The sequence below is a fragment of the Cyprinodon tularosa genome, unplaced genomic scaffold (assembly GCF_016077235.1).
Source record: "Cyprinodon tularosa strain WSP-4 unplaced genomic scaffold, ASM1607723v1 ctg108, whole genome shotgun sequence".
In the NCBI taxonomy this organism is placed as follows: Eukaryota; Metazoa; Chordata; class Actinopteri; order Cyprinodontiformes; family Cyprinodontidae; genus Cyprinodon; species Cyprinodon tularosa.
The window spans coordinates 670337-695200 of NW_024037871.1; the positions used below are offsets into that span (position 1 = coordinate 670337).

General features: G+C 37.3%; 1 protein-coding gene across 5 annotated transcripts in view; it reads left to right on the forward strand.

Moving 5' to 3' along the window:
• pnpla6 (patatin-like phospholipase domain containing 6) overlaps positions 1 to 24864 on the forward strand; it is a 47833-nt gene that overhangs the window by 7395 nt on the left and 15574 nt on the right. For all 5 annotated transcript variants that reach the window (XM_038291095.1, XM_038291102.1, XM_038291118.1 and 2 more), the window contains exons 2-28: positions 3130 to 3218; positions 6049 to 6102; positions 6342 to 6429; positions 6533 to 6615; positions 7768 to 7871; positions 7953 to 8093; positions 8179 to 8338; positions 10674 to 10754; positions 10988 to 11116; positions 12443 to 12523; positions 13544 to 13679; positions 14318 to 14389; positions 16221 to 16321; positions 16676 to 16855; positions 19178 to 19255; positions 19384 to 19589; positions 20197 to 20328; positions 21774 to 21897; positions 22010 to 22123; positions 22706 to 22781; positions 22864 to 23013; positions 23121 to 23184; positions 23465 to 23633; positions 23723 to 23905; positions 24019 to 24137; positions 24434 to 24590; positions 24745 to 24861. In XM_038291095.1, coding sequence (XP_038147023.1) covers positions 3171 to 3218; positions 6049 to 6102; positions 6342 to 6429; positions 6533 to 6615; positions 7768 to 7871; positions 7953 to 8093; positions 8179 to 8338; positions 10674 to 10754; positions 10988 to 11116; positions 12443 to 12523; positions 13544 to 13679; positions 14318 to 14389; positions 16221 to 16321; positions 16676 to 16855; positions 19178 to 19255; positions 19384 to 19589; positions 20197 to 20328; positions 21774 to 21897; positions 22010 to 22123; positions 22706 to 22781; positions 22864 to 23013; positions 23121 to 23184; positions 23465 to 23633; positions 23723 to 23905; positions 24019 to 24137; positions 24434 to 24590; positions 24745 to 24861 — 3147 coding nt within the window. In that variant the 5' untranslated portion in view covers positions 3130 to 3170. The remainder of the gene's footprint in view (positions 1 to 3129; positions 3219 to 6048; positions 6103 to 6341; positions 6430 to 6532; positions 6616 to 7767; positions 7872 to 7952; positions 8094 to 8178; positions 8339 to 10673; positions 10755 to 10987; positions 11117 to 12442; positions 12524 to 13543; positions 13680 to 14317; positions 14390 to 16220; positions 16322 to 16675; positions 16856 to 19177; positions 19256 to 19383; positions 19590 to 20196; positions 20329 to 21773; positions 21898 to 22009; positions 22124 to 22705; positions 22782 to 22863; positions 23014 to 23120; positions 23185 to 23464; positions 23634 to 23722; positions 23906 to 24018; positions 24138 to 24433; positions 24591 to 24744; positions 24862 to 24864) is intronic.

Consider the following 24864-nt stretch of genomic DNA (forward strand, 5'->3'; position numbering starts at 1 on the left):
CCTTTTGAAAAGTTGATTTCAGAGCACTTGGCTGCTTTGTGTCTAGAGATGATCCTTTAATGCGTGACCTTGTAACTCTGCAGGCTGACTCACTGATAAGACAAGAAGTTGCAATTTACAAAAACAAAACAAAGAAAGAAATTCTGAAAAAAGGAACTGTATTTTTTCACCTTTTTGTTTGGTTAAGTTGTTTTCTTTGCATCAAGATTTTACCACTATTAAAGAAAATCCTCAATGGGAGTTTTTGCACTTAAAAAAGGTGTTCTTGTTTATGGGGGTAAGCAGAAAGATGCGGTGTGCATGTGAGGGGGTTTTGGGAAAAAGGGGGGAAACCATATATCTTTATCTCTAGCATGTGGATCCTGCTGAGTTTTGTCTGTCAGACAAAAGCTTGGCCTAATTTTTCAGTGGATCTCATTTTTTGTCTGCACAGATTTGTTCAAGGGTGGAAAAAAATCCCCTTTGTGAAGGGCAACACCCATTCAGAGCAAATGGCGAGGCAATATGCCAACTTTGCTGCTGTACAGAAATTTGGATTTGGACATACTTTTTTTTTTCTCAGATTCCCCCAGTCTCTAGAGGGACCCCTAATGGTCCCTGAGCTAAATCTTTACTATTTCAATGTGCATGTGAGCAGGATGAGAGGGCCGGTTGGAGATGTGGCCCTCAGTGGCCGAAGTGAGCATTTTCCTTGGTCTGTGATGGCATAATCAGAGGGCAGCCCCCCTTGGGAAGGTACTCTTTACTGGGCTACTTGGGCCTGCTTCGCTGGCCGTTGGCCATAGGGACTAGGCTTGGATCTGGTTGGTATCTTCCTCTTCCTGGCCCCTGAAAAGGCTTATTCCCAGGAAGGATGGTAATCTTTACCTTAGTCCTTAAAATCCTGGCTGCCGTGGTGGGTTGGTACCTACCCAGCAGACCAGCAGTCTTGCTTCTGGGTGCTTGGATCAGTGGAGACTTGATTCTCGTTTTAACTAGGGATGGGGATCGAAACCCGGTTCTATCAAGGACCCGGTTCCACTTTTTTCAAAACCCGAAAATCAATAACGTTTGGGCTTATTGATACCACTATCGAGTCTGGTCGTTTTTTTTTTTTTTTTCTCCCGGAGGTCCTGTAACATAATTGTGTGTCCCTCGAGTCGCGTCACAGCATTTAAATCTAATCAATCGAATCACTGCAGCATGTCCACCAATGTTTTGGAATGAAATTGTAAGCAAACAGATATTAAAAGTAAAACAAGCAAAGTCTGGCAGTTAACTTTGCTCGCGACTCGAGGATGGCTGAACAGAAAAGACTCCTCCTCCTCCTGCGGCTGCCGCCGCACCACAGTCGGGCCCGTCTTAATCATCCACTCAGAGTACCACTGGTAAGCGCGCACACAGACTTTGTAGCTTGTCCGGTCAGTTAAAAATAGTAATTGTGAAATCCGTGTTGTAATCGGCAGCATACAAGCTAGTTAGCTTGAAAAGTAAATAAAGTTTCAGACGTGCTGCGTGATGATGTGTTCAGATTGGCTCAGTAAAACGACAATTAGGTTATCATGATGCTTTAAAGTGTAACATAAAGAAAAGGGAAATTGAGTTTTGAGAAACATGAGTAATACAGTTGTATATTGCTCTAATTATTTTAGAATATATAATTAAACTACTGATGCCAACATTTATTAAAAATTACATTTAATTTAAAATACAATTATTTATTTGCTAAATATTTTCCTAATCACTAAAAACATGATGAAAGTGACAGTAGACAATACATTAACCAACAATTTTGAAAATATATTCTAGTTAGTTTTATGTCATTTCGAAGTGGCCTATTACATTAGCCATGTTTATTGAAGGCTAGAAACGTTTTTGTTATGCTCACTTGTTGAGCAATAAAAGCAGTACCAGTTCTGTTAAAAACATATTGTCGCATCGTCTTTCCACCAAATAACAGAAAAGTATCGATAGTGGTATCGATAAAGACTTGGATCGATAAGCAGTATCGATAAAGGTAGTGATATCAATAAATATTAACAATCCCCATCCCTAGTTTTAACATGTATGATTTTTCATGAAATTGTGTCTAACTAACAAGTTCAACAACCAGGCACCTCCAGGTGAAAAACCTGCTCACACATGTCCACTTGACACATACACTCTTGGTTAGCCACACACATTAACACACACCTGTGCGCCATCAAAACATATTGAATGGTTTAAGGGCAACTATGTGGCCAGCTTACTTTATTTTAATGACAGATCCCTCCCTGGCATAATCAGGTTCTCTCTATAGTATACGTACATACAATGCCATAACAGAACACATGAAAAAAAAAAAGGAAACTAATTTTGTCTTTATTCTAAATATTTTAAAATGCAGATTTTTTTTTAAATAATTGCTGTCTTTCACAGTCAGGGTGTGATCTTAAAAGTTGTTTTTTTTCTCATACAAAAAAAGAAAATTGACCAATCCTGAGAGGAAGGGTAAATTATCATCTTAGGTAAGGTAAATAAGAATCAACTAAAATCCGTACAAGCAGGTTAAACATTTATAAAGACTGCAAATGGGCAACTAAAATCTGATTGCTGCATCTGTGATTTCTAGTTTTATGACTCTCAGCAGTGGTGTCCAAAAACACAAATATACCTTTACATTGGTTGTTTGTAATAGCTGTAGAACAGAAGCATAATGCTAATGTTGTACAACTCTCTTGTGAAAAGAATGGCACTCATTTAGAGTGGGTGAACTATTTCTTTTTTGTTTAAGGAGAAAAATAAATGTCAATGCTCTGCAGCAAGAAGGATATTGATCTCTAGAGCAGAGGGAGCTGGATGTTTTCTGTCTTCGTTTGGAAGAATTTTGAAGCATGTGGTTAACAAAAGATGATATTAACACAGGAAGTGTCTGTATCAGCTGGGAGCTGTATAACATAGTGAGTGCAAACAAATGCATCTCACTTTTTTTTATCTTACAAATGATTAGATCAGTTATAAAAAACAACAACAATAACTATGAGTTTCAACAACTTTAATCATCTCTTTGGCATCAAGTATTTTTGAATTAAATTGAATCATTAACATCAGTTAGTCCTGCTCTGTATCTGTGATGAGATTAATCCATTTGATATTCCTGTTTGTCTGTAGTGGCCGTTGATGGACCATCCCTATGAAGACACAAGGCTACAATGGGACAGAGTACCTCAGAACAAGAGGTCCAAGACGACACTTCCCCGGTAGGTTTTAAAGGAAAGCATTAGTTATGAGTCAGAATTTAAAGACTGACTCATTTGTTTGCAAGTCGGGTCTTTATTAACATTTTTTAAAAGCACTTTTGCATCAGAAGAGATTTGCAATTTTACATATGGCTTTTAAATGAAATAAAATATAACTCCCCTAAGGGATTCAGTTGAGTTGCAAAAAGCGTGTTACTGGCATGACCAGTCATAATGAGCAAATTCCACATCCTAGCTGATTCATCCAAATACTAAATACTAAAGGCTGCATGTGCTTTACCACAGGATGAAATAAGCATTTATTGCAAAGAAGGTTTTATTAAACACACCCTATCATTTCTTTCTGTGACATTATTGGCAGTTAACTGGATCATTGTTTAGGATAAGAACATTATAATGTTCTGTGTGAATCATTGAAACTGATGTCATCTATTTGTCTTGATTTTCTATGATTTCCAGTAAATCCCATTAATGAAAACAACTGTTGTGAAATAACATATACTCGTGACATAAAAAAACAAAACAAAAGTGAAACCATGATTGATTAAAATCCTTTTTTTGCCTTTAATCTCTAATGTATGCTGTAATTTTTACATGTGGTATATATATATATGTATATATGTGGTAAAATGCCACATTTATTAGGTAAAAATTTTTTTAAAAATGCAGCTGTAGTAACCTAGCTGAATGCCTCTTCCAGGGATGCACTGATACCAGACTTTTTTTCAGGCCAAGTACTAGTACTGAGATTTCAGAAGTTGCCAACACAGCTTAAAAATCCAAATACTAAATAAACCCATCAGTTAATGAAGTATTGTATTCATATTCCTGGTTTTGCTAAGAAGACAAAGAGGGAGTTTAACCCTGGATCTGATACAGTTGAAATGCCGTCTCTTCTTGACGCCTTTACTGAACAAGGCCGGCCTTCATCAAGAGCAAATCCGCTTTTTATTATAGTTTCACATATTTTGAGCTGGAAGCTCTGCTTACAGCAGTCTGGATGCTAAGCTAGCTGGTGGGTTCATCTGGGAACAAAAGGGGATTGCTTATTTGTCATATTATTTACTTAAATGTGCTAAAATACTCATAAACCACTGAAAGCTTCTCAACTGTCTAGCTGCTAAAAGTCATGTTGTCGTTAACCGTAGCTTCTGCTACTTTATGCTAACGCCTGTCATATGGGTATCATTGCAACTCTTGTGTGTTCACCACAATACATTGTTGTTTTTTAATTAATCTTTTAGTCTTTTTTTTTTTTTTTTTTTTTTTTTTGGTACGATACTGTTGGTACACATCATATCGTGAGAATATTTTCCTGCTTTACTTTCCAAATCTGTCAGATTGCTAAGATATCTCTTGTTCCCAACTGCCTTTAGACAATGCCACAGATTTTATATAAACTTTAGCTTTTGGTACTGGCTGGCTCATTTTAAAACTTTTCTTTACTTTTAATAAAGCCAATCTAATTGGTTTGGTGTTTGTCTTAGCTCACTTTGATGTGGAGAATATAATATCTCCTATTCTTAGCTTTCAAGCAAGCACATTTAAATTGAAACATAAACAATCATTCTCCAGAGAATGATGCTCCCACCACTATGCTTTATTTCTGGTATGGTGTTCTTCGTGAGGCTTTTAAAAACCTTTTAAAACTGTTTTCCCAAGTTCTGGTTGGGTTTAAATGGACCATATCATGTTCTATCAATGTTAGACTATATTAAGTTTTATTTTTTTTACCAGGAAAAGCGGTTTCTCAGCCTTGTTCTGTAGTAAGGAAATATGAAGTATCCAGGAGCCTGTTGTCACTGGTAGAACACATCTAGTTCTCAACCAGAAGTTCCCACAGCTTTCTGTCTCGTTTAGAAAAGATCTAGTTCTTGCTAATGCCACATTCATTTCTTGCTCTCTCTAGTAATAAACTGGTTTCCCTTTGCCACATGGATCATACAATCCTCTTGTATTTTGTGTAGTAGCTTTGTATTTCCTAACTGATACATTTTTATAAAATCAGATAATTTTTGATCCTTTAAGATCTCTGAAAACTATGGCTTCAGTTAAATGGTACAGAGGGTAAATATATGTAGATGTTTCTATAAATGCACCTAAATTTAAATTCTGGTTTATTATCAAGAGGAATTTAAGGTGGAATGGAATCAAAGTGTCTAAGGCCATTTACACAAATCATTCTGTATTGTGAATCAGTTTATTTTCATTGTACAGGATGTATGTCACATTAAAGTGGAAAGGGCTTTAAATGATTCATCTTAGTATCCTATTTTAAACCTACAAAAGCTTCTGTTTTGAAGATGAGTTATTCTTGCAAGAGCCACTGTGTTTTCAACCCTCCCTCTTTCAGTTGTACTTTTATCCCATTCAGGCAATTTACTACCTAATGACCTTAGGCTTGTTGTAGTGGTATCTCTGATGACAGATAACACAGGATAAACTTCCCATGGCTCTCACCCAAAACCCCAAAGGCCATTTAGCTTCACTTTTAATCTACATGACCATATCTGATGGTTTGCTAAAGACATTCAAGGTAAACAGTAGTACTTATTTTTGCACCCACTCTACCCTAATTTTGACTGTGTCCAAAAAAGTGCACGTGAAGTAAAGACAATCTGATGAAATGCAACAGTTTTTTCTTTTGATTGCTGTCAGCTAGGCGTTGCTGCCTGCAGGGCAAATTCCTGCCTCCCACATGCCTTCAAAGCTCAGTGAGGTTATAGCTGCCGGCTTCATCTTTTTATGCAGCTAAGTGTTGGCATATAACCATTATCTTGTAGGCTATTACGTGTACTAGCATGCATCTGCATTTTTCTTTGTCTTTCAGGACAGATTTGAAAACCTCAAGACTTTTGTGGAGGAAGAGCTACAGACGAGTATGGTGAGTGGGGCTTTGTGTCACTGCAGCAGTTTCATTTCTGTCTTCCTTCTCTTTTAGCTGTTTTACCACTGCAGCAGGAGATTTTATTACTATGACTCACTGTAGCTGAAAGTGTAGTCAGACAATTTGTATAAATTTGCAAGCAGATTTGATAAGATCCTTTGAGATAAAAAAAACATGTTGCTGTCGTTTTGTTTTCTCATCCACTCCTTTCTTTTTCTTTTATTTCCTTTTTCCAGATGGTGGGAATGGTCATTGGCGCCGGTGTCGCCATAGTCCTCATCGCCATCCTCATCTTCTTCATCTTGCGGAGAATCCAACTTCGGAGTCAGTAAATTCAGAATCCTGTTTAATAGGCTGCTCTGAAATAAAATAAAAAATACATTATGAAATTCTTATGTTTATCTTAAAATTAACTTATATTTTACAGACATTGAGGCTCAGGAGGCACCCAAATATCGCTTCCGTAAGAGAGACAAAGTCATGTTCTACGGACGAAAGATTATGCGAAAAGTGAGTGCCTATCTGAAAATGTTGAGGTTTTTCACTATTGATAACACTGAAACCACAAACATTCCTTTAATTTGTTATTATACCAAATTATGTGGTAGACCAACATGAATTGGCACACAGTTAAGATAAACATTTAGACTTTTTTTTTTTAAAGCAAATAAAAAAAGCAGTTTGCATACCTTTACACTAAGTCTGATACGCTTAAATCAAATCCATTACAACCAACAGCCTCGAGGCTTCATTTAAATGTGGAACAGACAATCTTTATCCAGTTTAATCTTGATATAAATTAAGTGTTTCTTTGAAAGCCATGAGTTTTGTTAGAGGAACACGGCAGACAGCCCAAGGACAAAGTAAGAAGGAAGTTTAGATCAGAGTTGGGTATTAAACATTAGAGAAAAGATTTAAACAAGTGACAGAAAAGGAAACAATTAGAGAACAAATAAAAACTGCAAAGACAAGGCTGCTCATCCTAAACCTCCAGGCCAGGCAAGGAGAAAGTACCATGGTAACTCTGGAGGAGAGGTAGAGAACCACAGCAAACACATGGAAATCTGCTGACAGGATAATATTATTTATCTGCTGAAAATATGACCCTTAAAAAAAAAAAAAAGCAAAAAGATCTTTTGCAGAGAGCTGCAGTTCATTTAGGGGGCCTAGAAAATGTACTGGATGCAGGGTTCTATTTGTTTTTTTTTTCTTCTTCATGTCACACCGACTGCAGAGTGTATATATAGTGGCTCGTACTACATGGGGTGAGGAGCTCCTGATCTACTACAGTGCCGGTTATTAGCTAAGGCTGCAGGTGGAACACAGCGGTGTCTCACTGGGTCACTCTGACAGTTTGCATATTAAGGGGAGATATTGGGGTCATCTTCCAATATGGAGGAAAGATAAAAAAAAAAAACTGACTGTGCCTAATTAGTGCAATATGGTGAATAGAGGATAAAGTAGGAGGTTATTGAGCTTGGGAGCTACATTCAGAGCAATATTGGAAAAAAACTTATCAATGGCTGCAAAAGATTTTAAAGTGAAGGTTCAGTTTTCTTTTATAAAGATGAAACGACAGTACTACAGTAGGATGGTTAACCATATTAATATTTAGAATGGTCTAGTCAAAGTCTAGATTTATTCACTTCTATTTTCCAACAGGTTTCGCAGTCTACCTCTTCACTTGTGGGGACATCCTCCTCCTCTTCCTCTTCCTCTCGTCCACGCCTAAAGAAGAAGCAGAAAATGCTCAACATTGCCAAAAAGTAAAATCCAATTAAATCTGCTCTCTTCATCCACCTTTTTTCTGTCATCTTGCGTTACCACATTTTGTCTCACACTTACAGGATCCTGCGCTTCAAGAAGGAGGTACCCATCCTTCAGGCCAAGGAGCCCCCTCCCTCAGTGCTTGAGGCAGATCTTACTGAATTTGATGTGGCCAACTCCCACCTCCCTTCTGAGGTGCTCTACATGCTCAAAAATGTCCGGTAGGTTCTGGAAAAATGCGTTTGTTAAAGCTCTAGATGCAGCGCTTGTCCATGGTGTAACTCCAGAACTTTTTGTTTGTCGTAGCGTGCTGGGTCATTTTGAGAAGCCGCTCTTCCTAGAGCTCTGCAAACACATGGTCTTTCTGCAGTTCCAGCAGGGAGAGTACGTCTTCAGGCCCGGTCAGCCAGACAGCAGTATATACGTGGTTCAGGATGGAAAACTAGAACTGTGCCTTACAGGAATGGTAATGCTGCATTTCTTATCTCTTATTTTTGAACATGAATGACATCCAAACCGGCGTTTAATTAAATTAAACACAAATTTAAAGGGTGCTTTCTTTTGTTTTAGTGTTTAGGCTTCTTCTCTCACAAGGAAATACGTCTCAATTTTTTCTTTTTGTGCTTTTTTTTTTTAAAGATGAGAAGATTTGTATTAATATAATTGAATTTTAGCACTTGAAGAAACTAGTTTTTTTTTTTTTTACTCATTTGCGTAGTGATCTTTATAAAATTATAAATTTTTATTCATCGTGAATATGATTGCACGTGTTCTCAGACACATTAATGTTCAGCCACTCTGCTTTCTTGCTGCAGACTGCCTAATGGCTCAGAATCAAATCAGGAAGTTTATAACTTTTGTAATATGGCAAGTTTGCAGACAGAGTGTCTTTATGACCCTCATTAAAAAAGCCAAAGTGAAAGTTGTGTTTGGTGATGTTTTGTCTATGAGAGACACAATACGGAAAAGCCCACAACAACATTAAAGGATAGGAACATTCTCACATGGTCAAGTTCCCCAAGCTGACAGCAGCAGAAATAAAGGAGTTTCCAGTCTATTTCTGAAGTGTGATATTCTGTACTTTTATCCTAGAGGTTGCAGGGAGGTTTCCCCACATAGATGATTCCTGCACTCAGCAAAGAGGAGTGTAGCCATCTCTAGGGTTCTGGTGTAGAATTGGTGAAGGCTGACATTGTCTGTTATATTGTCAGTGATATATTAGCTACTTGCCAGTAACCCAATTATGGTTCTACCCTACCTCTATTTCAAGATACAGAAAGATAAGCCCCATTTACACTACCCTTGAAAAACCGATCCAGGCCGAGACCGGTCCGAGCTTGGATCGGTAACCAGGCCAAGCTCAGTTTTGACGACCGTTCACACGTCACACTTATCTCGGTTATCTCGACTCCTCGCCTCCTAGTGACGATGTGTGGTATTACTGCTAGGATTGAAGGAGGGACTCAAGCAGCTGGTGGCGGTAATGCACCAAACGCTGTTTGTCAACCGCCGTAAAACCCAAGAAGAAGAAGACGAAGGAGGAGGGAATCAAGCAAATCAAAATGGCGGCGCCTGTCACATTCAGAAAGTTATGCTTGATTATTATTGCTGTACTTCGGTGTTTGCGGTGGGTCAGGCGAAGACGGCAACCTTGCGCGGATGTACTTGAGAAAGTCGGCTTTTGGGAAGCCGACTTTCTGGAATGGAGTGTGAATCGGCATGTTCAGCCAGTCGGCGATGACGCGTTCTGCTCATGCGCTCTTGTTATCAGAGAACCGAGCCAGGAAAAAACCGAGCCGAACCCACCTCGGGAACTGGTCTGCAGTTAGCGCGGTCCGGTTATGCTTATCTCGGTTCAGTTCAGGTTGTTTCCGTTCACACACGACAAGTTATCTCAGTTACTGAGCTCGGACCGGTCTCGGCTCAGTTTTTTAAGGGTAGTGTAAACGGGGTATTAAATTAGTGAAATGAACAGCACCGATTACCCTCAGTCCTCTATGTTTAGTGGTAAAGAATTTGTGTCTGATGCTAAAAGTAAAATGAGAAAGACCTGCGTCTTAAAACAGTTTCTAAAACTTTTCCATAGAAAACATGATACAAAACTTCCAGAAAGAGAAAGTGAACAGGGCTGCTGCTGAAAGTATTTGCTTTACCCAGATCCTTATTTACTTTGAAACAACCAGCCTTCTAACTCGTTTTTAAACTTGACCCAGAGTAAATGCCTCCATCATGCTTATTCAGATATTTAAAAGTCGCAGTGGGAAGCACTGCTGCCTTGCAGCTAAAAAGGTTCGAGGTTCAATTCCTGACCCAGGGTCTTTCTCCATGGACTTTGCATGTATCCTGCTTGGGATAAGCATTATGGATGGTTGCTGAATTGTATACTACTGCTTTTGTACTGATTAAATTCATTATGGATACTCTTGTTCTGTTTTCTCTTTTAATAAGAATCCTGTTCAATGAAATTTGAGCAGCCTCCGAAATGGTACCAAATACTCTTTTTTTTTATAGTTTTGGAGGGTTCATTAGTTATTTAATGGATAGACTTTGATTGAAAGACGAGCAGATTGGTTAATATTTAGTTTTAATAATTATTTCTATATTCTTACAATTCACATGAAAATTAAGCTTCCATAAAAAATTAGACTGGTTTATATTCAGCATTAGTCCAGATTGAGACGTCTTAAAAAACAAAACATCTTTTCAAATGTCTGTAACAGAACTAGAAAAGAAAGGAAAAATCTGAAGGATTTTTTGTTTTTATTGAACATAGATCTAAATCTCTATTCCTGTTTTCCCAGGACGGCAAAGAGAACGTGGTCAAGGAGGTTTATGCTGGTGACAGTGTTCACAGCCTCCTCAGCATTCTGGATGTCATCACAGTAGGTCACTTCACACAGACACATCTACACACAGAAGCTTTTCCGATTCCTAGACAGAGATACTTTATCACGCTGTATTTAATCCCAACCACTCAGCATGAATTATATATACCTGAAATCATTAATATCCTCATAAAACCATGCCCAGAACTCACACAGAGATTATTGGTTCTATCTTGGTTTAAATCCATTATGATTTTAATGTCTAAATAATCAACTTCCTTTGTTTGTAGGGCCATCAGAAGCCTTACAGAACAGTGTCGGCTCGAGCTGCAGAGGTTTCCACTGTTCTCCGTTTACCTGTTGAGGCCTTCCTCTCCATATTTGAGAAGTATCCTGAGAGTCTGGTGCGAGTTGTTCAGGTGAGGTACCTTTATGCTTAAATCTATACATGTTCTGTAATAGAAATTGACTGTGGTTTAGGTGATCAAGTTGTCAGATATTACCTGCGGCGGCGGCGAACCGTTTTTTACTTGATCGTATTTACCCAACCCCACCCCCCCGCTGACCGGCCGGGCGGGGGGGTAAATACGATCAAGTAAAATGATACGACTGGCATAAAATCAAATACAAACAGCATGAAAATAAAACACGGTCCCATCCGTGGCGTAATCAGAGACAATGACAGACTAAGTGTGCTCCTGATGTCCTGTCTGCTCCGTAGCTTTGTTTTGGTCGCTGTAACCGCAGAAAATCCTGCTTCACAAAGATAGGATGTTATACATAGGATGAGTCCTGAACTGAATTAACCTGTGCCAAGAGGCACAGATGCACCGACTGATGTAACTGGGAGAGAATACCGCAATTTTTTTATATTTTTCAAAATAAAATATCACTCACACCGCTGCTTTAAGAGACTAATCAGTTAGAGAAAAAAAAAAAAACAACCTTATCTCAATTCATTAAACCTGCTTTGTCCAATCTGTAGCCTGATAGGAGTCCTGCTTTCCATTGCTACAAGTTACTGGGATTCGTAGGGCAGTGATTGAGTTAAGAGGAAGGTAGTTCATCATTTGCTAATATACTTTAAGCTTTGTCACACAGCAGGTGAATGTGTTCAAAGTCAGTAATTTTTTCCAATCTGCGTACCATATCCAACATATTCATGGTGTTCTGAACTGAACATGTGTTCATAGATGGTAAGATAAGTCAGATGCTTATCCAATCGTTTTCAGAGCATCGGTTATATAAACTGTCATTTCTGTATTTTATCAGTCTTTTAGGTCACAAACTTCTCTACAGCAGTAGCCATCTCTGCTACGTTAAAAGGCCTTTGTTCGTAGTTATGCATTATTATTTTTTATTATTATTTTTTTCTGGTAGCAGTCAGATCCATTACTGCTTCCATAAACACTGTTATTTGACATCTACAATCCCTCTTTGTGCATGCAGGTTGCTTTAGGGTCATAAACAGTTTAGGCAGAAGTCTGTTGATGGCAGCATTTAATTATTAGTATTAACAACCATGCAAGGAAAAAAAAGAAATCTGTTTTTAGAACGAAATTGGAATTTGACTTTCCTACCAGCTTATGAATGTAGCTTTAGCTAATTTATCTGAACAGTTAAAATACTTTAGAATGAAATTTGTCCAAAACAGAGCCTTTGGGAACTCCTTATGTTGAGGTTTTTTTCCTGTTGGTTTTATTTCTAATACATTTATAACTTATTTTATTTCTCTTTCTGTTCAGATTATAATGGTTCGCCTCCAGAGAGTTACAGTCCTTGCTCTGCACAACTACCTGGGCCTGACCAATGAGCTCTTCAGTCATGTGAGTTTTGGACACAATCAGGCAGTAAACGTGCAATTAATAGAAAACTATCTGTAGGTCTAATGCAGAGGCATACAAGGTAATTTTTCTTAGCATCTATTGTAGCTAATTTTACTTACAGTTCAAAGTAGATATATGTATTTAGATTGTACTGAAAGACACAACCACCTAGCTAAAGCTTATAAGCCATTTGAATGAGCAGTCAGAGGAGAAGAAATCATTACTTCAAAAACAACATTAAAACCAGGAACACAGTTTACACATGCGGGGACCAAAACCTTAATCATCAGAGGCATATTTAAGTGTTTTTAAATGGCAGTTTTTACATTTGCAGGGAGATTGGGATCCCTTCAAGCCCAAGAACATCTTCCCAGTTCTGAGGAGTTCTAGCATCATATTGTTTGGGTGCTTTGCATAGATAAATTGTTGCGCCTAGTAAAATAGATGGTATCATGAAAAATAGAATTAGTATGCAAAATAAAAAAAATTAAGCAGCATCGCATAGAATCAGCCAAAGGGGGAAGCCTTGGACATAACTCGGTCTCACAAGTGCGTGGTGACCCTAAATATAAAGACAATTTAAACAGAAGTCGTTTGAGGACAGTAAAGTTGGTGTTTTGTAGTGACAATCACAAACCTTGATCGTAGTCCCATAGAAAATATGTTTGCAGAGGTGAAAATCTGTCTGTTCCCACGTAGGGGGTCTAAAAACCTGACTCATTTAAACTGGTATTGCCTTATATAGAATGAGTCACAAATGTCAACAAACCTTTGTTTAATGCTTGTAAAATGATAACTATAATATTCGGCTCTTGTCTCACTGCTGTATCGATCACTATGGAAATGTATATAACTTGTATTAATAGTGACCTAAAAATCTCATGTCAAATGTGTATTATATAGAGGAAAAAGTTGTTTTAGACTTTTCAATAGACAGAATCCCATCTGGGGGAAAAAAAAAAATGTTTTTTATTCATTTAATCTTTTCTTAATTGAATTTCTTCTTTCATCGGCTCATAGGAAATGCAGCCTTCACGTCTCCCACCGCAGTCACCCCACGCTCCACGCACCAGTCCTGTCCGCCATGGGAAGCGCTTTGGCAGCTTGACTGTTCCAGAGGAGCATCGGGAAGCTGCAATTAAAGGGGAAGCTACAGGTATGGTCATAATTAAATCACAGTTAATATTAATTTATCTGGGAGTTTCCTTTTGATTATAGGAAGGTTCAATAAAGAGCATAAAACAGACAAAAAAAGAGATTTCAGGGATAATGGACTAGATTTACTACTGGTTAGTCTTTGACTTTTGAGTATATTTCCAAATCCAATTTCTTGTTTTTTTCTGTACACATCCAAGAAGCAATTGGAGGGGGAAAAAAAGAAAATTTAAGAAAAGGTAAAAAAAAAAAAAAAAAAACAAATAAAAAAACAGCAGTACAGCTAAGCTGCTTTTTTTTGTTTTACTTTGACAAACATCTCTCAAACTGAAAAAAAAATGTAGGGTTGCCTGATTGAAATGTGTTTCTGCACAATCTAGAAAAGTAGGGAAAGAGATGAAGAGCACAAGAACAGGACACACTTGCCTATCAATCTCTTAAGTGTTTACCTTCCTCTCATTTATCCTTTGTTTTTTTGCACCTTTTTATCTTTCCCTCCATCCTACTTTTGTTCATTTGCTTGATTTCTGTCAGAAATGTGTTTCAACTATTTAAATCTGCATAATTATAAATATAATTAATATGATTTGAAATGGGTTTAAAGAATTAACAAAGTAACCTTTTGTTGTTAAATCTCAGGCGGGGAACAAGGAAAAGAGGGTGGTCCGCCAAATCTTAGCAGGACAATTTCTATGCCTGTGGACATCTCTGGTGAGATATCACTGATCATTTTTTTTAACACTTTTCCAGTTTCAACAAATACTAGTCTCTTTCTTTAATTTCTTTAAAATCTTTCTTTTTTTTTTTTTTCGTCATGATCACTGAACGATTTGACCAAAACTTTTATTTTGATATATTAGGTGAATCAGGTGGGGGAAAAAAAAAACTTTTCCTCTTCAGGAGCAATATTGACAGACAATGTTGTTTTTTTGTTTTTTTTTCTTTTCTTTTCTTTTTTAGATTTTTGGTATAATTGCTGCTCAAAGTGGTTCGCTCTGTCAGCTAAAGACACATTTTAGCCAGTGATTGATTAATCGAGCACTAAATTAGATGATGATTATTTCAATAATCAATAATTGTTTCAGCCCTAACATGTATAATTTATTTGTTCCAGGAGAAAGATACAGTTAATCCAAAAGACTGTTTTACAAATAGTTTTAATAGATTAGAAATAGGGCTCATAACTAGCTCTAAAAATCCAAACTAAACTTCCCTAGTTGATTCTGAAACGTAACATTTGATAAACCCTTATTGGAAATGGAGGCAGTTTTTCTTTTTAAATCATCCTGTTCAGATTTCTCAAAATCGATCCCAACTCTATTGTTTTCCTGTGCGTTGACATCAATAGTAATACTTCCCAGCGTGAAACAAACCTTTTTTATTGCAGCTCAGTTGAAACAGATTAATTTATTCACGTTTCCTATAATGTCACGGTCTCGTTCTCCTTGTCAGGATGAAAAGGTCTCACTTCCCTATTTTTAGGATGCACAACAAGCTCAGCTCTTCTATGCTCACTGTAACATAAGAATTTATCTCATGATTTCAAGAAGTCTTATCAAATGCAATTGTCTTGCTACCGTGTGCAGATTATTGCATATTATTAAGATCAAAGAGACTTTTTAGAAAGATATATAAGGTTGTAAGACTTAGTTAGATGGATAGTTTTTGCATTGCATGAGCAACATGATTCTACAGATCATTCATCAAATGCTAAAATCAAAGACCTCCAAAACCTGGACGTTTGGTCATCTTATCATGGCCGATCAGTTTGTAGCTAAAATGTATTATGTTGGAGCTTATGCTAGGCTAAGCACAGCATACAGCTGCAGCCACTGACTCAGTGTCTGTGGTGAAAGTGATCACTCACACAGCCTCTGTGTCGTTTTTGAATATTGCTATATATTGATATTCAATTATCACCCAGCCCTATCCGAACAGCTTTCTATTTTACTTTTGCACTTTATGGTTTGAAATGCATAAAGAAAAAAATACATATTATTGACTAACCAGAGTTCAGGTTCAGGTCTGTTTTGCATTTAAGTGCAGCGCCTGCATTTAAATGCTCTCTGAGCCTTATCATCACAGTCGCTGCTTATCATTTCAACTTATAAACCATTACGAGCTTCCTCTTAAAGAGTCTTATCAACTAAACAGTTTGTTGCTTAAAAGACAATGTTTATTTTGTTCTGGTCTGCTTTTCAAAACTGTTCTAGCTGCAGTTTCTTTGTTGGTTATTTGGAAGCAGTAACTCATTGACTTATGGTTTTATGACCAAACTGATTAAAATTAAGGTCTGCAGAGAGGAAAATTTTTGCTTTATGAACTCTTTTAGAAGTTATGACGCATCAAAATGTTATTTATTTATAAACATAACAAATCAACAAGAAAGCAACCATTCCTGCTTTGAATTGCATAAACAAATATTTTATGTATATGTTTGTCCAGAGAAATGACTGAAGGTGAACCAATTTAAAGCCAGAATTAAATAGATTTGGAATAGATTCTTTACCATAGTAAAATTGTTTCCTTGTTGTTTTTGCAGGTATTCAGAAAAGTTTGAGATCAGATTTTGACATGGCATATGAGAGAGGACGGATTTCTGTGTCTGCAGAAGACGGCAACACTCCTCCCACATTCACTCGGGTTGGTCCACTACAAATCTCTGAGATAAGCTCACTTCTATGCAGGGTTCAAATGATCAAGATATGAAAAATGTATTTATCTCCAAATAAATGTGAATCTCTGGTAAAGGTAATAAAGTTACCATTGAATGCCTGACTAAAAGATTAAATTTAGCGTTACAATCCTCCTCACATGAACTAAGCAATTATGACCAGTGTGTTCAATTTCTCTTTGAAACAAAAAACTGAAGCTACAATAACTTATCATCATATTGATAAAACCAACTGCATAAATCTAGTTACTGTACTTCTATGAAACTATGTATTAAATTGCCTTTATTTAATAATGCATCTTCTATCTTCTTCAATCTTGCAGTCTGTTTCCCATGAACAACGTGAGAGGAGAGTAACAGTGGATGAGGTTCCATCAGGTATTTACTTGTATCCTGAGGAAGAATCGGGTTTAGACAACATTTTCACACCCGTATCCAGCCGCTCCAGCGCTTCTCTGTTTGAGGAAGCTCAAAAAGAAGTTCTCAGACTCATGCGGATTGAGGTATGATTTGCTTTTTCATTTATTTACAAACTGTATTTCATTTTACAGTTTGTTACAAAAAATTGTACTCAAGTAAGAGTAGCACTACTTTAACATTTTTTCTACTCAGGAAAAAGTAAAAAGTCATCTAAGAAATTACTCAAGTAAAATTAAAAAGGTATTTGGTAGAAGGGCTACTTGAGTACTGGGTAACTGTTGGATCACGACACCAGATTTAATGGTTATAAACTATGCAAAACATACTTTATATGCAAGTTCTGGCCTTTTAAAGAGTCGTATGACTAAAAATAAAAATGTCATGAATATAAATAACAAATTCATACTTTTAACATTTTTTTCCAACACAAAACCAATCCTTGCAACTGTATATTCATTAAGACAGGGTGAAGAAATATCTCTATTAATTTTTACTGTTTACTGTATGTTAACCTGATTTTACAGTAGTTCAAATTACTCAGAGAGGACAGAGTAGTCAGAGATTTTACTCAAGTGGGAATAATGATACTTTTCCTAGAATATTACTCCAGTAAAAGTAAGGAGTACAGAACAGTAAACCTACTCCTAAAAGTAAGTTGTTTTTTTCAAGCGTTTACTCAAGTAACTGTACCTGAGTTAATGTAAATATTTAATATACATCTCTGTTCTTGTGCAAGCAACATCAAATTAATCAAGCTCTACTTTAACATTATAGCTTAGTTTAAAGTAACTTATTAAATAATAACTTTGGTTATAGCATGTGGCTTAACTGAGAGTCCATGTTCTTTTTTGTAAGAATTGGTGATGCAGGCTAAATTTGTTTTTGACAGGCTTTAATTTATGAAATGTTAAGAGTGAAGGGGGAAGCACTTTGTACTTTCTTCATGTATGAGGGTACTAGAGCTAAAACAATCAGTTGGATAAATGGTGATTAAATGATTATTGAAATGATTATCAACTTATTTAGTAATTGATTAATCATTCACATGAATAAATAGACTGTAAAATATGCCCTTAGCTGAAAGGGCAGCTGACCTCAAAACAGAACGTAAATGGAAAAATATATATATTTTGTGTTAAAGATGAAAAACCATTTTTGTTTCTCAGTATGTTTTATCCAGACTTCCTTGAGCGGTGTAGTTTTAGCTTCACCCGATTAAGATCTGCATGAAATCTCTTTTACAGCACCTTCTGCTAACTGGCTGCTCATTGATTAATCTGAAAACTTATCGTCAGATTTATCGATTACTGAAATAATCGTTAGTCGCAGCCCGAGATTTTGCTTTCTTTTTATTGTTATTTCAAAAAACCTGTTGACATCCATCCATCCATCCATCCATCCATCCATCCATCCATCCATCCATCCATCCATCCATCCATCCATCCATCCATTTGTTTGAATATCCATTCACCCTTCCTTATCATCCTCTTTTTTTCATCTCTTCATTGATTGATCTATCTATCCTTCCATTTGATTATCCATCCATCGATTAGCCCAGATGTTAGTCCTTTCCTTTTTCTCCATCTTTCCATCCACTGATTTTGAAACTATCTGCAGTAGCTTCACATTGAGCTTTTATATTTATACTTCATCTACCGTGAATCTGGGAAGGTTTGCAGTTGCATTAAATGTGTGGAGGAACCATGGAATGAGCTTCCATCTAACTGAATCAATCTACAAAAACAAAATGCCATTTGCTTCTGTTTTTTTCTGCCTGTTGTTTTTTCTGAGTGGATAATGAGGTTAGCATTCCCTTGGTGATTGACAGTCTTCATCAGCACATCTAAAGTAATCATTTTAAACTCTAATAGTTGATGCTGTGTTAAAGGGGAATAACCCCATGTTGTTTCTGTGTGAAGATGGTGTTCACATTAATTTGATGCAATAGGGTAGATCCTCTTTCTGCAGGTTTGTGTTTCACAAAAAAATATTTCAAAATGTCAGTCATGCAACTAGAAGACAATTTCTCAGATGCATTTTACCGCTCATATTTTAAATAAGATGTGAATATTTTGTTTGTTTTCAATTAGCTTTGGCTCCTTTTATCTTCTCATCTACATAATTACTAGTGTTGCGCCGATGCCATTTTTGGCCCCGATACCTGATACCTGGCTGTGCAGTATTGGCCGATACCGATACCATAATAATGTAAAATAATTGCCATCATGGCTTTGTCAAGCTGCTGTTTACCTTTGTGAAGCAGGAAAAAATCTAATACAAAGTGAATCCAGTAGAACATTTTATTGCCTACCAGGAGTGGGTGACAATAGTTGAATAAACTTATGGCTCTCAAAATGGTTCGTGCAACACTAATAATTACCTTATGTCTGTCTTCTCTCTTCTAGGATCCAGGTTTGTTAAGCGGGAGAGCAACTCTTCACCATGCCAAAGCTGGAGCTGTTTTAGCTAGACAGGGAGATCAGGTATGTTATGATACATCTTTATGTCTAAAAGCACTGATTTCCAACTTCCTCTTTTCAGAAGTGTATATGCCGCAACTGTGACTTAAGCAAACAAACATGCCCTCTTATTTCTGTTTGGTTCTCTGTAGGATGTGAGTCTGCACTTTGTCCTTTCTGGTTGCCTGCATGTCTACCAGCGAATGATCGACAAACAGGAGGCCGTCTGCTTGTTTGTTACCCACCCTGGAGAGATGGTTGGCCAGCTCGCTGTGCTCACGGGAGAACCCCTTATCTTTACCGTTAAGGCTGTCCGAGACTGTACTTACCTGAAGATCTCAAAGTCAGATTTCTATGAGTGAGTCTTTCTTCTTATCTGTGGCACAGATCACATGGCAAAGCAAAGCAAGGCAAATTTATTTGTATAGCACAATTTAGTACAAAGACCATGCAAAGTGCTTTACATGATTAAAATATAGGAAAATAAAACAGAATGTAAGCAAGTAGGGAAAAAAAGTACATTAAAAACAGTTGGATTAAAGAAAATAAAAAAGTTGAACTAATGATGTTTCAGTTGAACTGTTGAACTAGAACAGTCAAAGGCAATCCTAGACAAATGTGTTTTTAGTCTTGATGTAAAGGAACTCAGGCTTTCCGCACTTTTACAGTTTTCTGGAAGATTGTTCCAGATTAGTGGAGCATAGGAACTAAATGCTGCTTCTCCATGTTTAGTTCTGGTTCTAGGTATGCAGAGCAGGCTGGAGCTAGAAGACCTGAGTGGTTTGGATTGTAAAAAAAGATGCTAGTTATGAACATTGCAAAGAGCTGAGCTTTCATGAATCAGCATATGTTCCTTTAAATTTTACTAATTATTGCATACAATGAGATTTCTTTCATTGCTGTTCAATTTACTGTGTTTTGCAGTTCATTCAAACCCTGTTTCTACCCATTTCTGCCCCCTGCAGGATAATGAGGGAACAGCCCAGCGTAGTTCTGAGTGTGGCCCACACAGTGGCCATTCGAATGTCAGCTTTCGTCAGGCAGATGGACTTTGCAATTGACTGGATGGCTGTAGAAGCTGGCAGAGCCCTCTACAGGTACTTCTAGTTTTTTCTTACATATACAAATTGAAAGATATTTTGCTAAATAAAGAAATATTTGCCAAAAAAAAATTTCAATGCATGTTTTGCCTACTTTCTCATTTCTCATTGTTTATTTCCACAATGTTGGCTGATGTTGGATCAGACCAGTATGTGCATTGCTATAAACTAGAATGTCCTATCAGAGTCATTTTATTTCAGTAAATTTTAAAAATGAAACGTACACATTAAAATGACCATGAATGGATGTATTCATGATGTGTACAACTTACAGGTTGTGAAAACAGATGTTTCTTTTTTGGAAGAAATTAACATATTAGTCATCTTTAAAAGGGAATAAACAGTTATGGAAAAAGAATGGAAGGTTTCTGATACAGAAATCTTAAACTACACAGTCAGGTGATGGATTGGCAGCTTGAGGATTGTCAGCTGTCAGAGCACCAAAGTTTGTTGCATGCTTGTGCACCTCTTTTTTAAACTTTTTCCTTCCACGCAATTTTCCATTATTATACTCGGATACAGCAGTTTGTAAAAATTACCAGCTGCATGGAAGGTTTCTGCTTGACAACTGTCAGTCTTAGAAGTCTATAAGTAAGAAGGCCTCACTGAACTTAAAGCTACAGTGTGTAATAATTACAGGGATATACAGTCAGAAATGTAATATATTATACATAACTATGTTATTTATCATCATCTACGAGCTCAGCCTTTTAACCTTAATATTTGCATTGCCTTAGAATTCGTTATTTATAATTACATAGGAGCGGGTCTCGTAGCCATGGAGGCAGACATCTTTGCGCTACGGCAGCGCAGAGCCAACAAACTAGCGATTGCGAGATCGCTCATTACGCTCGAAAGTAACTACGGCAAGTTGAGAGAGATGAACTGAGAACACAGACTAATGAAATACTATCTGTAAAATTATCTATGTAAACAAACCTCATCACTTGAGAAGCTAGGTGATGCGGACGTCGTGGAAGACATTTTGTCCCGTAACGCTCGCCATACTGTTGAGGGGAAGAAGCGGTGGGGGGGAGATGTTCATGTTGCTGCGGTCTGCAGTCTGGACGTTAGATGTCGCTGAAAATTACACACTGTAGCTTTAAAAGTTAATGTTTATAAATCAATTTCATTGCTTATATGTATGATCTTATGTCAGGTAAACTGATGTTGTAGTTTTGATTCGATGTGAGCTAATATCCAAAGTATTAAAAGTTTATTCATACATCATCTTTTAATGATACAAATATCACAGAGTTCCTTTATAGAGTTAATAAAAGAAGGTAGAACATATTACAATTTATTGATATGCCAAAAATAAAGAACCTTGTAGTATTAATTTGGAAACTTGGAAAAAACAGAAAAAACTAAACAAGATTGCTATGTTATAGTTCTTATTTTTGATGGTGACGACTATTTCATTTTTATAATCCTACTCATAGGCAGGATGACCAGTCCGACTGCACCTATATTATTCTGAATGGACGTCTACGTTCCGTCATCCGTAAGGCAAATGGCAAGAAAGAGCTGGTTGGGGAATATGGTAGAGGAGACCTCATTGGTGTGGTAAGAAACCCTATGCTCTTTAAAATGTATCCATTTTAGCTTTCGTAAATGCTTTTCATGAATTACTCTATTTATTTATTTATTTTTTATTCTTTCCTTTGTTGTCCTCTAGGTGGAGGCATTGACCAAGCAGCCCAGGGCCACAACAGTTCATGCTGTGAGAGACACAGAGCTGGTTAAACTGCCAGAGGGAACGCTCAACAACATTAAAAGGAGATATCCGCAGGTTAATGACTATCATTAATTCACTGCTCATCATGATTTCTGCAAAGTTTGTAGTTTTGAAAAGTCTTTCTAGGCCTTGATAATAGCAGGTGGTTTCCATTATTTAATGCCTGTCATGTTTTTTAACAGATTACATAAAAAATGGATGTTAAAAATTTTAATTTTATTTTTTTTTTGTTATTTATGAAACCTTTCATTTTTGATCAGCAGCATCACAGTTGGAGTCTATGTCATTTTCATTGATTCCTTTGGTTTTTAAGTTACCAACTGAGAACCTATAAATAAATAAATACTAACCAGTGTCAGGAAAGCATGAGAAGCTCCGTAGCCAGGTCCCAGCATTTATATTCATATATAATAAGTTCACATATATTTAAGTATTCCCTAACTGAAGGACTCGTGTATTTATGCAAATGCACATCTCTATCTGCAGTTTAACTTCTTTAAATTATTGATGTTATCACATCTATGGGTATATAAATACTTATCTATATGTATTTATTCATTTATCCTTTGTTTTGGCACTTTATGGCACTATTATGGTTGATTTTTGTTTCTGTGGTGTTGTTTTTCTTTCCTTCAGGTTGTGACGAGGTTGATCCACTTGCTCGGTCAGAAGATTCTGGGGAACCTGCAACAGGGCCGGGGTCCGTTCTCAGGTCAGAAGATGATAAATCCTTCCTTCATGTCTCTATTCTGTCTCTTGTATGTCATTCACACACCCTGCTCCCTGTTAATCAGGTTCAGCTCTGAGTTTGCCAAGTATGTCAACAAGTGCAGATGTTACAAACCCAGCTAGTAACCTCTCCACTGTGGCTGTGCTTCCTGTATGTGATGAAGTTCCAATAAACGCATTCAACTTGGAGCTTAGCCATGCCCTCAGTGCCATTGGTACATATTTTTTTCATTTTGTAGAGACAGATTTCTATGATATTGTCTTTTATTCTATTTCTTTTGGTTGTAAATTGTTTACCTTCCCTTCTTTTGGACTCTTGAAGGCCCCACTCTGCTTCTCACCAGCGATATAATCAGGGAGCGTCTGGGAGCTTCTGCTTTGGACAGGTCAGTCTGATGGAAAGGGAAGAATTTAGTTTTTACTTTAATTTAGGAGTTTAATTACCCATTTACTTTTTTCAACAAACACTTAGCCTGGTTTTCTTAAATTTATTTGAATTAATTTCATGTTTATAGAACCAATTCACAACACATCACCTCAGGACCCTTTATAGACACAATTCAACCTTTCATACAGACAGATTGGTTTACAGTTTTTTATCGGAGTTTCTTCCTTTAAGTAAGTGATTCTGGTTACTGGATTAAAATACTGTATTCTTAATTTTAGTATCCATGAGTATCGACTGTCTGGCTGGCTGGCCCAGCAGGAGGACATCAATCGAATCGTTCTATACCAGACTGACAACAGCATGACGCCGTGGACTCAGCGCTGCATCCGGCAGGCTGACTGCATCCTTATAGTGGGTTTGGGGGACCAGGAACCCGCTCTGGGAGAAGTAGGTGTTTGTAGGCAGAGAGTTTGGAGTAAAGGTTTGTAAGAGCAATGACGTCACTTTGGCACTCCTCCCACTCTTTGTCCCTGAAGTTGGAACAGATGCTGGAAAACACAGCAGTCCGAGCTTTGAAGAAACTCATCCTCCTGCACAGAGAGGATGGACCGGGTCCGTCCAGAACTGTCGAGTGGCTAAACATGCGCAGCTGGTGCTCCGGTCATCTCCACCTAAAGTGTCCCCGCAGGGTTTTCTCCAGACGTGGCCCCACTAAACTTGTACGTTTCTATGCTCTTTAGGGCTTTTTTGTGTTGCGCTAAGAGCTAATTGTTTTATTTCAAGTTGTTTGTAAATAAAGCTGGAATGGAGGATCTTTGTATTTTCTTTGCAGAGGGAGGTTTATGAGAAGGTGTTTGAGAAAACGGCGGATAGACACAGCGATTTCTCTCGGCTGGCCCGAGTCCTCACTGGAAACAGCATTGCACTAGTGCTAGGAGGAGGCGGAGCAAGGTGAGCTCATCTGAGCCCAAAGAAACATTATGGACTCTAATCTGTAGTTTGCCTATCAAGTACAACAATATCAGATTTCCTTAGAATTTCTCAATTCTTAGTCGGCTTATAAACAACACCTTTTATCAAACAACCTGCAACTCATATTTTTTATTTCTTCGAGCAGAAATATTACCTCTGGTGTTTTTTATAGTGCAAACGGGTTCAGTCACTCTCAGGAATCATTTTGTTATAATCTACACTGTCATATAAATTGCCCCATTCTGAACCTTTGCGTCTGCTTTTTTCCCATACAGAGGCTGCTCACATGTGGGGGTGATTAAAGCTATGGAGGAAGCAGGGATTCCTATTGACATAGTGGGTGGCACATCGATCGGCTCATTCATCGGAGCTCTGTATGCAGAGGAGAGAAGTGCTGTTCGGACTAAACAAAGAGCTAGGGAGTGGTCCAAGGTTCAGGACATTTCCTTCTTTTCTTTTTTTTTTATATCTCATACGTGTTGACATATTTGTATGCAAGATGGAAAAAAATCCCTGACTTTAATCTTTTCCATTCAAGGAATCAATAGTGAATATTTGTATTATTTTTATTTTTTTGGCTTAACAGGCAATGAATTCAGTATTTAAAACAGTCCTGGACCTCACCTACCCCATCACCTCCATGTTCTCCGGTTCAGCTTTTAACACCAGTATCTATAAAGTCTTTCAGGACAAGCAAATTGAGGTG